This window comes from Herpailurus yagouaroundi, unplaced genomic scaffold (genome assembly GCF_014898765.1).
Source record: "Herpailurus yagouaroundi ecotype Mexico unplaced genomic scaffold, PumYag 28, whole genome shotgun sequence".
Classification (NCBI taxonomy): domain Eukaryota; kingdom Metazoa; phylum Chordata; class Mammalia; order Carnivora; family Felidae; genus Herpailurus; species Herpailurus yagouaroundi.
Genome location: NW_024412376.1, coordinates 25,406,142 through 25,415,419, shown reverse-complemented (window position 1 = coordinate 25,415,419; position 9,278 = coordinate 25,406,142). Strand labels below are relative to the sequence as shown.

At 39.4% G+C, this 9,278-nt stretch overlaps 1 protein-coding gene across 1 annotated transcript; it reads left to right on the top strand.

Annotated features, from left to right (window-relative positions):
* Positions 1-4,620: 4,620 nt before the first annotated feature.
* On the top strand, positions 4,621-6,364 carry TRIM61 (tripartite motif containing 61). Its single transcript, XM_040449743.1, has one exon. It carries the CDS (start codon positions 4,943-4,945, stop codon positions 6,362-6,364), a length of 1,422 nt encoding a protein of 473 aa, XP_040305677.1. The 5' UTR covers positions 4,621-4,942.
* Positions 6,365-9,278: the final 2,914 nt, after the last annotated feature.

Genomic DNA, 9,278 nt, shown 5'->3' with positions numbered 1-9,278 from the left:
TTTGCACTCTACTGTGGTCTATTAAGTGTGCAATAGCCTTTGTCTAAAAAGAAAAAATCAATGTACATCCTTTAATTAAAAAATAATTTAATGCTAAAAATGCTAAGCATCATCTGAGTTTTCACTGAGTTGTTATCTTTTTTGCTGATGGAGGATCTTGCTTCTATTGATGGCTGCTGACCGATCAGGGTGGTGGTTGCCGAAGGTTGGGGTGGCTGTGGCAGTTTCTTAAAATGAGATGATGAAGATCGCCACTTCAATTGACTCTTCCTTTTGTGAATAATTTCTCTATTGCAGATGATGCCGTTTGATAGCATTTTAGCCACAGTAGAACCTCTTTCAAAATTGGGAGTCTATTCTCTCAAATCTTGCTGTTCCTTTATCATGTAATATTCTCAATATGTAATATTCTCAATCCTTGTTATGTAATATTCTCAATCCTTGTTATCATGTCAACAAACGTCACAACACCCTTTTTAAAAACATTTTTTTTGGTAATGTTTATTTATTTTTTAAAGGGTTGGGAGATTTCTTAATTTTATTTTATGTTAATTTTTTTGGATGCTTATTTATTTTTGACAGAGAGAGAAAGACAGAGCACGAGCTGGGGAGGGGCAGAGAGAGAGGGAGACACAGAATCCGAAGCAGGCTCCAGGCTCTGAGCTGTCCACACAGAGCCCAACACAAGGTTCCACTCACGAACTTTGAGGTCATGACCTGAGCCGCTTAACCAACTGAGCAACCCAGGTGCCCCTAAACATCACAACATCTTTACCAGGAGGACATTCCATCTCAAGAAACCACTCTTGTCCTCATCCATAAGCAGCAATGAACTCTTCATCTGTTCAAGTTTGATTATGAGATTCCAGCATTTCCATCCCATCTTCAGGATCCACTTCTGACTCTAGTTCTTTTGCTATTCTCACCACACTTGCAGTTATTTCCGTCACTGAAGCCTTAAACCTACATGGGTTAAATGGCAGGCACTGTGATATGTGCCTTAATTTTGTTTTCTTGGTTAATAATTGTGATATGAGATAGTATTATCCTCACTTTATGAAAAGAAAACTGAAGCTCAGAAAAATTAACTTGACCAAGGACAGGTAACTAGTTAAATGGCAGTGTTGGATGAAAACCCAGTTCTGTCAGGTGTTGCTACCTCTCAATTTGTGTTATATGTTTTTCTGTTACAGTGCTGGAATCAATAAACTCCTCTTTTCCCCTTAAAAAATTTTGGAATAGGGGCGCCCGAGTGGCTCAGTCGGTTAAGCGTCTGACTGCGGCTCAGGTCATGATCTCATGGTTCATGGGTTTGAGCCCACATCGGGCTCTGTGCTGACGGCTCAGAGCCTGGAGCCTGCTTCAGATTCTGTGTCTCCCTCTCTGTCCCTCCCCCTGCTCACACTCTGTCTTTCTCTCAAAAATAAATAAATGTTAAAAAAATTTTTTTTTCAAGAATTTGGAATACGTTATCAAATTTGGAAAAAATGCGACTATATCAAATATGAAAAATATAAGGTGTAGAGGGATGCGTAGGATGCCACGGGAGTATGAAGAAGGGACAGTACAGCTTAGTCATTGAGTCTCATGCCAATTAATGCAATGTTGTATGAGTGTACTCAATTACTATAGACTCATCTTTTACAGCTCTAATTCAGGATAATAGCTCCTGATTTATAGAGTTGCTTGGAGAGCTTAACTGCACCAGTGACTACATGAAAGATCCTTAGCTTAGTGCCTGACACATAATAAATTATCCTAGAGAACATTTATCTTGGCCTGAGTCTCCCAGAGGAGCAGAACTTAGTCCCGAGGAAAGAAAGGAGGAAAAAAGGTGATCTAAGCAGTGAGTAAGTTGTGCAGGAAGGAGGACATAACATCTGTGTTTTAAAAAAATAAAGGCCAACTGCTTTAGAGGACCACAGCCAGGTGAAGATCAAGATAATGTATCAAGGGTTCTGAATGGTAAGCTAAGGGTGGAGTACTTTGTCCTGACTTCTGGAGAGTTACTGACAGGTTTAACTGAGAGGAACAACTTGAATCGGTTTAAAAAGTGAAGGTATGAGAGATAAGTTAAATTATATCAAGAAGAAGTAGGGGCACCTAGGTGGCTCAGTTGGTTAAGCGTCCAACTTCGGCCCAGGTTATGATCTCGCAGTTAGTTAGAGCCCCGCATTGGGCTCTGTGCTAACAACTCAGCTTTGGAGCCTGCTTCAAATTCTGTGTCTCCCTCTCCCTCTGCCCCTCCCCTACTCATTATCTCTCTCTCTCATAAGTAAATAAACTTTTAAAAAATAATAAAAAAAAGAAGCAGTAGGCAAAATGTAGAACTTGGAATAGTCCACAGGACTAAAGGTAGAGACAGAAGACAGTATTGTAGATTGAGCGATTTTAAGAGTACTAATAAGCAAGTGTAATGTGTGGTCAGTGTTTGGATCCAGATTCAAATCTAAAATAGAAAACTGGGGCACCTGGCTAGCTCAGTTGGTGGAGCATGCAACTCTTAATCTCCAGGTTGTAGGTTTGACCTCCACACTGGGTGTGGAGATTACTTAAAAAAATAAAATCTTAAAAAAAAAAAAAGAAAAGAAATAGAAAGCTTATTTGCCAAGAACAATGGGCATGGTGGCTGCCATTTATGTGATATTCTTATTTAAAAAAAGGTTGAGGGGCGCCTGGGTGGCTCAGTCGGGTAAGCGTCCAACTTCAGCTCAGGTCGTGATCTCGAGGTTCCAGAGTTCAAACCCTGTGTCAGGCTCTGTGCTGACAGCTCAGAGCCTGGAGCCTGCTTCGGATCCTGTTTCTCCCTCTCTCTCTCTCTGCCCCTTTCCCACTTGCGCTCTCTCTCTCAAAAATAAATAAAAATATTTTAAAAAAATAAAAGTAAAAAAAGTTGTAATCCTCATCTTTCAGGTCAAAGAAAGGGATTCTTCAAAAAAGTTGCATGGGTTTTCCTAAAGTTACACACTAAGTAGCTGAACAGGATTCAAACCGAATGGCCTTTTAATGTTAGTCCTTACATTATGAAACATTCCCTCCCATAGCATGTGGCTGTGATGGCTTTTGCTTGTGCAGGCCCAAGACGCTGTGTCAATCCTTGACATTGGGAATAATTAGAAATGGAGGCTCTCTAGAATTACTGCATTTTTCCTATTTTGCTTATAGGAAGAGTAAGTCTGTGTAGTAAAAGAAGTTGCTAGGTGACCATGACAAAGCTAATTTCAAATGTCAAAACCCTGCCCATAATTACTGTTCTCACTGTCTTTGGGTCATGAGGGAGGGAGAGGAAGAGCAAAAGTTGAGAAAGTGTTTGTTAGTGGGAGAAAGAGAGAATATTGCATTGATGGTAAAATGGCTTACAAACTTGGAGGAGTTTTATTAGTTTAAAACTGGGTGTGGTGGGTACCTTAAAAACCAGCCCGGAAATTTTCTCCCTAACTTTTTTATTTTGATGATTTCAAACCTATAGAAAACTTGAAAGGATGTGCAATGTACATAGGTAAACCTTTTGCCTGGATGCACTAGTTTTTAACCTTTTGCTACACATTTAAAATTATTGAACCTTCATAAGCGTCCGACTTCAACCAGGTCACGATCTCACGGTTCGTGAGTTCGAGCCCCGCGTCGGGCTCTGGGCTGATGGCTCAGAGCCTGGAGCCTGTTTCCGATTCTGTGTCTCCCTCTCTCTCTGCCCCTCGCCCGTTCATGCTCTGTCTCTCTCTGTCCCAAAAATAAATAAACGTTGAAAAAAAAAATAAAATAAAATTATTGAACCTTCTGAAAGTGTGTTGCAGCCATCAAGATGGCCTCCCCCACCATGTGTCAATATATATTTATTGCCTAAGGACAAGGACATTTGGCTTCTCACCTATGATAAATTAATATGATAAGCACAATACTGATAGAATATGATATGTAGTCCATATTGAAAGTTTCCCATTTGTCCCAAAAGGGTTCTTTTGGTTGTTTATCTTTTATTTATTTTTTTGAGTTTATTTATTTATTTTGAGAGACGGGGAGAGAGAATTCCAAGCAAGCCACACACTGTCAGCATGGAGCACAACGTGGGTCTCTAACCCAGGAACCCTGAGATCATGACCCAAGCCAAAGTCAAGAGTTGGATGCTTAACGGACTGAGCTACCCAGGCGCCCCTAGTTGTTTTATCTTTAATTTTGCGATCCCAGATTCAGTCAGGAATTGCATGTTGTATTTGGCTGTCGTATTTGTTTAGTCTTAAATCTGAAACTTCTTTTGTGTTTGTTTTGCATGGCATTTACATTTTGAATAACACATAGCGATTGTCTTGTAGAATGTTCCGCGATTTAAGTTAGAGTACTTGTTTTCTCATGATTGGATTGAGGTGGAGTATTTTTTGGAAGGATATTTTTTATAGGCTTTATTGTTGTTTTTGAAATGTAGGAGATAAATGAATCTATAACTACAGATACCTGTTTTTCCCCAAACCTCCACCTAGTAATTCCAGTCAGAGCTGGAATTACTAACAGATGTTAAAATTTTAGCATTTATTAATGAGTCTTAGGTGAATGTTTTCATACATTGGTGATTGTGGTTTCATATTTTTAACTTAATGTCTTTTCTCACCCATAGGAAAGATTCCTAGGCTTGGACCTAAAGCTGCTTTCTTGAACAGGAAAGTCATTAAGCCTGGCTTTACATCATTGAGTGGGAAGAACAGCAGCCCATCTAATACATTCTAGTATGCAATAGACTGCAGCCTGTCGGGTACTCTTGGCAATAGACTCTAAAGCTAAAGGGAGGGGGATAAACACATTTATACAGGAGATCATCAACATGCCAATCCAGTGAAACTGAAAGCTGGTTAGTTTTCAAGGTCTGTGGGAAGATATCCACTGCTCACTGGGTCCTGAGTGCTTTACTAAAGAACTTATAACCTTACCCACCACCTTTGTTCACAGCTCAATGGAGTTTGTGACAGCCCTAGAGGACCTCCAAACAGGGGCTAGCTGTCCCATCTGTCTGGACTACTTGAAAGACCCAGTGACCATCAACTGTGGGCATAACTTCTGTCTCTCTTGCATCAGTATCTCCTGGAAGGATCTAAACGATACTTTCCCCTGCCCCTTTTGCCGTCATTGCTTTCCAGAAAGGAAGTTCACAAGCAATCCCCAGCTGGGCAATTTGATTGAAATTGCTAAGCTACTACAGGTAAGAAGAAGCAAGAGGAAGAGGAAAGAAGAGAAGCTTATATGTGAAAAGCATAATCAGGTTTTGACCTTTTTCTGCCAGAAGGACCTAGAAGTTTTATGTCCACAGTGTAGTTTCTCCACTGATCACCGGAATCACTACATTTGGCCCATAGAGAAGGCTGCTCCTCATCATAGGAAAAGATTAGAGAATTGCATTGAACCATGGAAGGAGAGAATTGAACAAGTGGAAAAGGTGATAATGATGCAAACCAGAAAATCATTGGAACTGAAGAAGAAGGTAGAATATAGGAGGGAAGAAATAAAGTCTGAATTTGAGCAACTTTTGTTGTTTCTCAAAAATGAGCAAGAGACCGTTCTTCGGCAATTACAAGATGACGAAGTGGACATTTTAACAAAACTAAATGAAAACCTGACAACATTTTCAAATCATCTTTCCACATTAAAATATCTACTAAAGGAGATTGAGGGCAAATACATGAAGTCAGGGCTGGAATTTCTAACAGATGTTAAAAGTATCTACCATAGATATAAAACCTTAAAGTCCCCTGAACCTTTTTCATTCCAATTAAAGGAATATGGTTACCATCTTCCTCCACAATATTCTGGCCTAAATAAAATTATCAAGGGATTTCAAGTAGATCTAATTCTAGATCCTGAAACAGCACATCGTAAGCTTATTATCTCGGAAGATAGAAAAACTGTGCGATATGGAAATAAGATGCATAGCTTACCTCATAACCCAAGGAGGTTTTATCTCTGCCCGGCTGTTCTGGGTTCTGGGGGCTACAATTCTGGCAGGCAGTATTGGGAGGTGGATGTGAAAGACAAGCCTGAATGGATTGTTGGTGTCTGCAGAGACTCTCTTCCCAGAAGGAGAAAGAATCAGAATCAACCAATTTTAGTGCAGGATGGGTTATGGGGTATTGGGCGATGTAGTCAGAGTAATTATATTGCGTTGGGTCCTAAAAAAATTAATCTGCTGCCAAAAGTAATACCCAGCAAGATTGGCATTTTTTTAGACTGTGAATTGTGTGAGATTTCTTTTTACAACTTGAGTGATAGATCTCTTCTCTATATTTTTAACTATTATTGTACAGAAACACTCTGGCCTTATTTCTACACTGGAACTGACTCAAAACCTCTTAAAATCTGTACAGTAACAGATTCTGAATGATGAACTATTGTAAAATTCTTAATTGTTTTTTTTTTCTATTGAGGCAGTGCACAGAACTAAGCCAATTAATCTAGTCTCAACAATTCTGTTGTTTTTTGTTATTGGTTTTTTGTTTGCTTTGTTTTATTGCAGTTTTAGTTTTTCCTTTAAACAACCAGAATGGTTTTTATCTCTGTTTCAGCAGCTTCTAGAAAATATAGTTATAGGGGCACCTGGCTGGCTCAGTGTGTAGAACATGGCAACTCTTGATCCCAGGATCAAGTCTGAGCCCCATGTTAGGGGTAGAACTTACTTTTTTTAAATATGGTTATGGGACACCTGGGTGGCTCATTCAATTGGGCATCTGACTCTTGATTTTGGCTCAGGTCATGATTTCGCAGTTTGTGGAATCGAGCCCCACATTGGGCTCTGAGCCGACAGCATGGAGCCTGCTTGGGATTCTCTCTCTCTCTCTGTCTCGATAAATAAACAAACAAATAGGGAAAAGTCTGCTTATGCCTACTTTACAGATAAATTGTGGGATCAAATTGGAGAATGGTTTGGAAATTCTAATAAAATACCTATAAAATATGTTACTTTAGAAGTCTAGTAATTGTCATTAAAAGTCCAATAAATTTTTTTGTGTTGCCTACATGTTTTGCCATAAAAAAATACATAAGCCTTGGGGCGCCTGGGTGGCGCAGTCGGTTAAGCGTCCGACTTCAGCCAGGTCACGATCTCGCGGTGCGTGAGTTCGAGCCCCGCGTCAGGCTCTGGGCTGATGGCTCAGAGCCTGGAGCCTGTTTCCGATTCTCTGTCTCCCTCTCTCTCTGCCCTTCCCCCGTTCATGCTCTGTCTCTCTCTGTCCCAAAAATAAATAAACGTTGAAAAAAAAAATAAAAAAAAAATACATAAGCCTTTATGAAAAGCATCCATTACCATGCCAGGACCATGTGCTCTATAAAGATAGCCACTTTGAACTTTTCATCTGTTTACCTCAGTATTTCTTTGTAACATGTTTTGGTGTGTGTGTGTGTGTGTGTGTGTGTGTTAGTCTTGACTTAGTACTATGGAAAATGAGGTGATGCCCCCACCATATACATACCTCATATACCTCATATACTTATTAAATTACATATACATACAATAAATCATTTCCCTCTGTTTCCATTTGGACAATGTACCCTGTAGTTCTGTTCAACTACCATTTTTACTTCATTTTGGAAACTGACCTCTTTTCTCAGAATCCCTTTTATTTAGTTCTATGTTTTCTTTCTTAGGCTTTTTCTAGTCTGGAGATTACACCTTTAAGTAGATAATATATGTAAAATTTGGAGCTTGTATCAACAACAGCAAAAAAATACTGCTGAGCCTTTGGATTTGTGTTGAATCTAGATCAAGTTGGATAAAATCCACATCTTCACAATATTGAGGCTTCTAATCCATGAACTAATTTATTTGGCTCTTTTACTTATCTCTGCAACGTTTGTAATTTTAAGCATATATGACTTAAAAAAAATTTTTTTTTTATATTTATTAATTTTTGAGAGATGGAGAGAGACAGAGCACTAGTCGGGGAGGGATAGAAAGAGGGAGACACAGAATCCCAAAGCAGGCTCCAGGCTCTGAGTTGTCAGCACAGAGCCCGATGCGGGGCTCAAACCGTGAGATCCTGACCAGAGCTGAAGTCAGACGCTTAACCGACTGAGCCACCCAGGCGCCCATACCGTATATGACTTTTAACATCTTTTTGTCAGATTTATCCCTAAATAGAGTCCATTGGGTTTTCTACAAAGATGATTTTGTCATCTTCAAAGAAACATTTTTATTTCTTCCTTGACAGTCTAGGTCCTTTTCCTTTTTCTTGCCTGATTGCACTGAGTAAGACCTCAAGCAGAATGGTAATTCTTAACATTTCATGATTGGTATTACCCATCATTTTACTGCTCATATTTCCTCACTTGATTTTTATACTTTTTTTTTAACCTAACTTTGATACTTCCTAGTATTTACATAAAATAATTTCAATTCAGTATTAAATAGTAAAAATACTGTCAATTCAGTATTTAATCATTTACCCACTGATAGATGTTTACTTAGGTCATATCTTTTTTTTTTTTAATTTTTTTTTTCCAACGTTTATTTATTTTTGGGACAGAGAGAGACAGAGCATGAATGGGGGAGGGGCAGAGAGAGAGGGAGACACAGAATCGGAGACAGGCTCCAGGCTCTGAGCCATCAGCCCAAAGCCCGACGCGGGGCTCGAACTCACGGACCGCGAGATCGTGACCTGGCTGAAGTCAGACGCTCAACCAACTGCGCCACCCAGGCGCCCCTTAGGTCATATCTTTTGAAATAGTTTATGTAGATACTTTTAACAAAATAGACGATACACCATAATGGAAACTAAAACACTCATGTGTCCATGACCCAATTTAATAGAACATTAGCATCGCCTATGAGGTTCCCCTTGTGTCCCTTCTCAACCCCAGCCTCTTCACTTCCTGGTCCTATCTAGTTCCCTCCACTATTCTTAGTTTGATATTCCATTGTTTTCTGGACTTTTTCCTGTGTATGTATCTCTAAACAAAATGTTTAGTTCCACATGTTTTTTCAATTAACATAGTTAATTATAACAGTTAACATACAGTGTTAGCTTTCAGGTGATTCAGTAATTCCATACATTACTCAGTGCTCATCATGATAGGTGTATTCTTTAGTCTTTAGTTCCAGATGTTTTTGAATTTTTCATAAAGTTGATGATGCATCATGTTGAATTTATTTAAAAAAAATTTTTTTTTTTTTTTAACGTTTATTACTGACAGACAGACAGAGCATGAGCATGGGAGGGGCAGAGAGAGGGGGAGACACAGAATCCAAAGCAGGCCCCAGGCTCTGAGCTGTCAGCACAGAGCCTGACGCGGGGCTCGAACAC

What these genes read in the sequence shown, in the direction of transcription:
- TRIM61 (XM_040449743.1), top strand. Translation starts at nt 4,943, where the DNA reads ATGGAGTTTGTGACAGCCCTAGAGGACCTCCAAACAGGGGCTAGCTGT.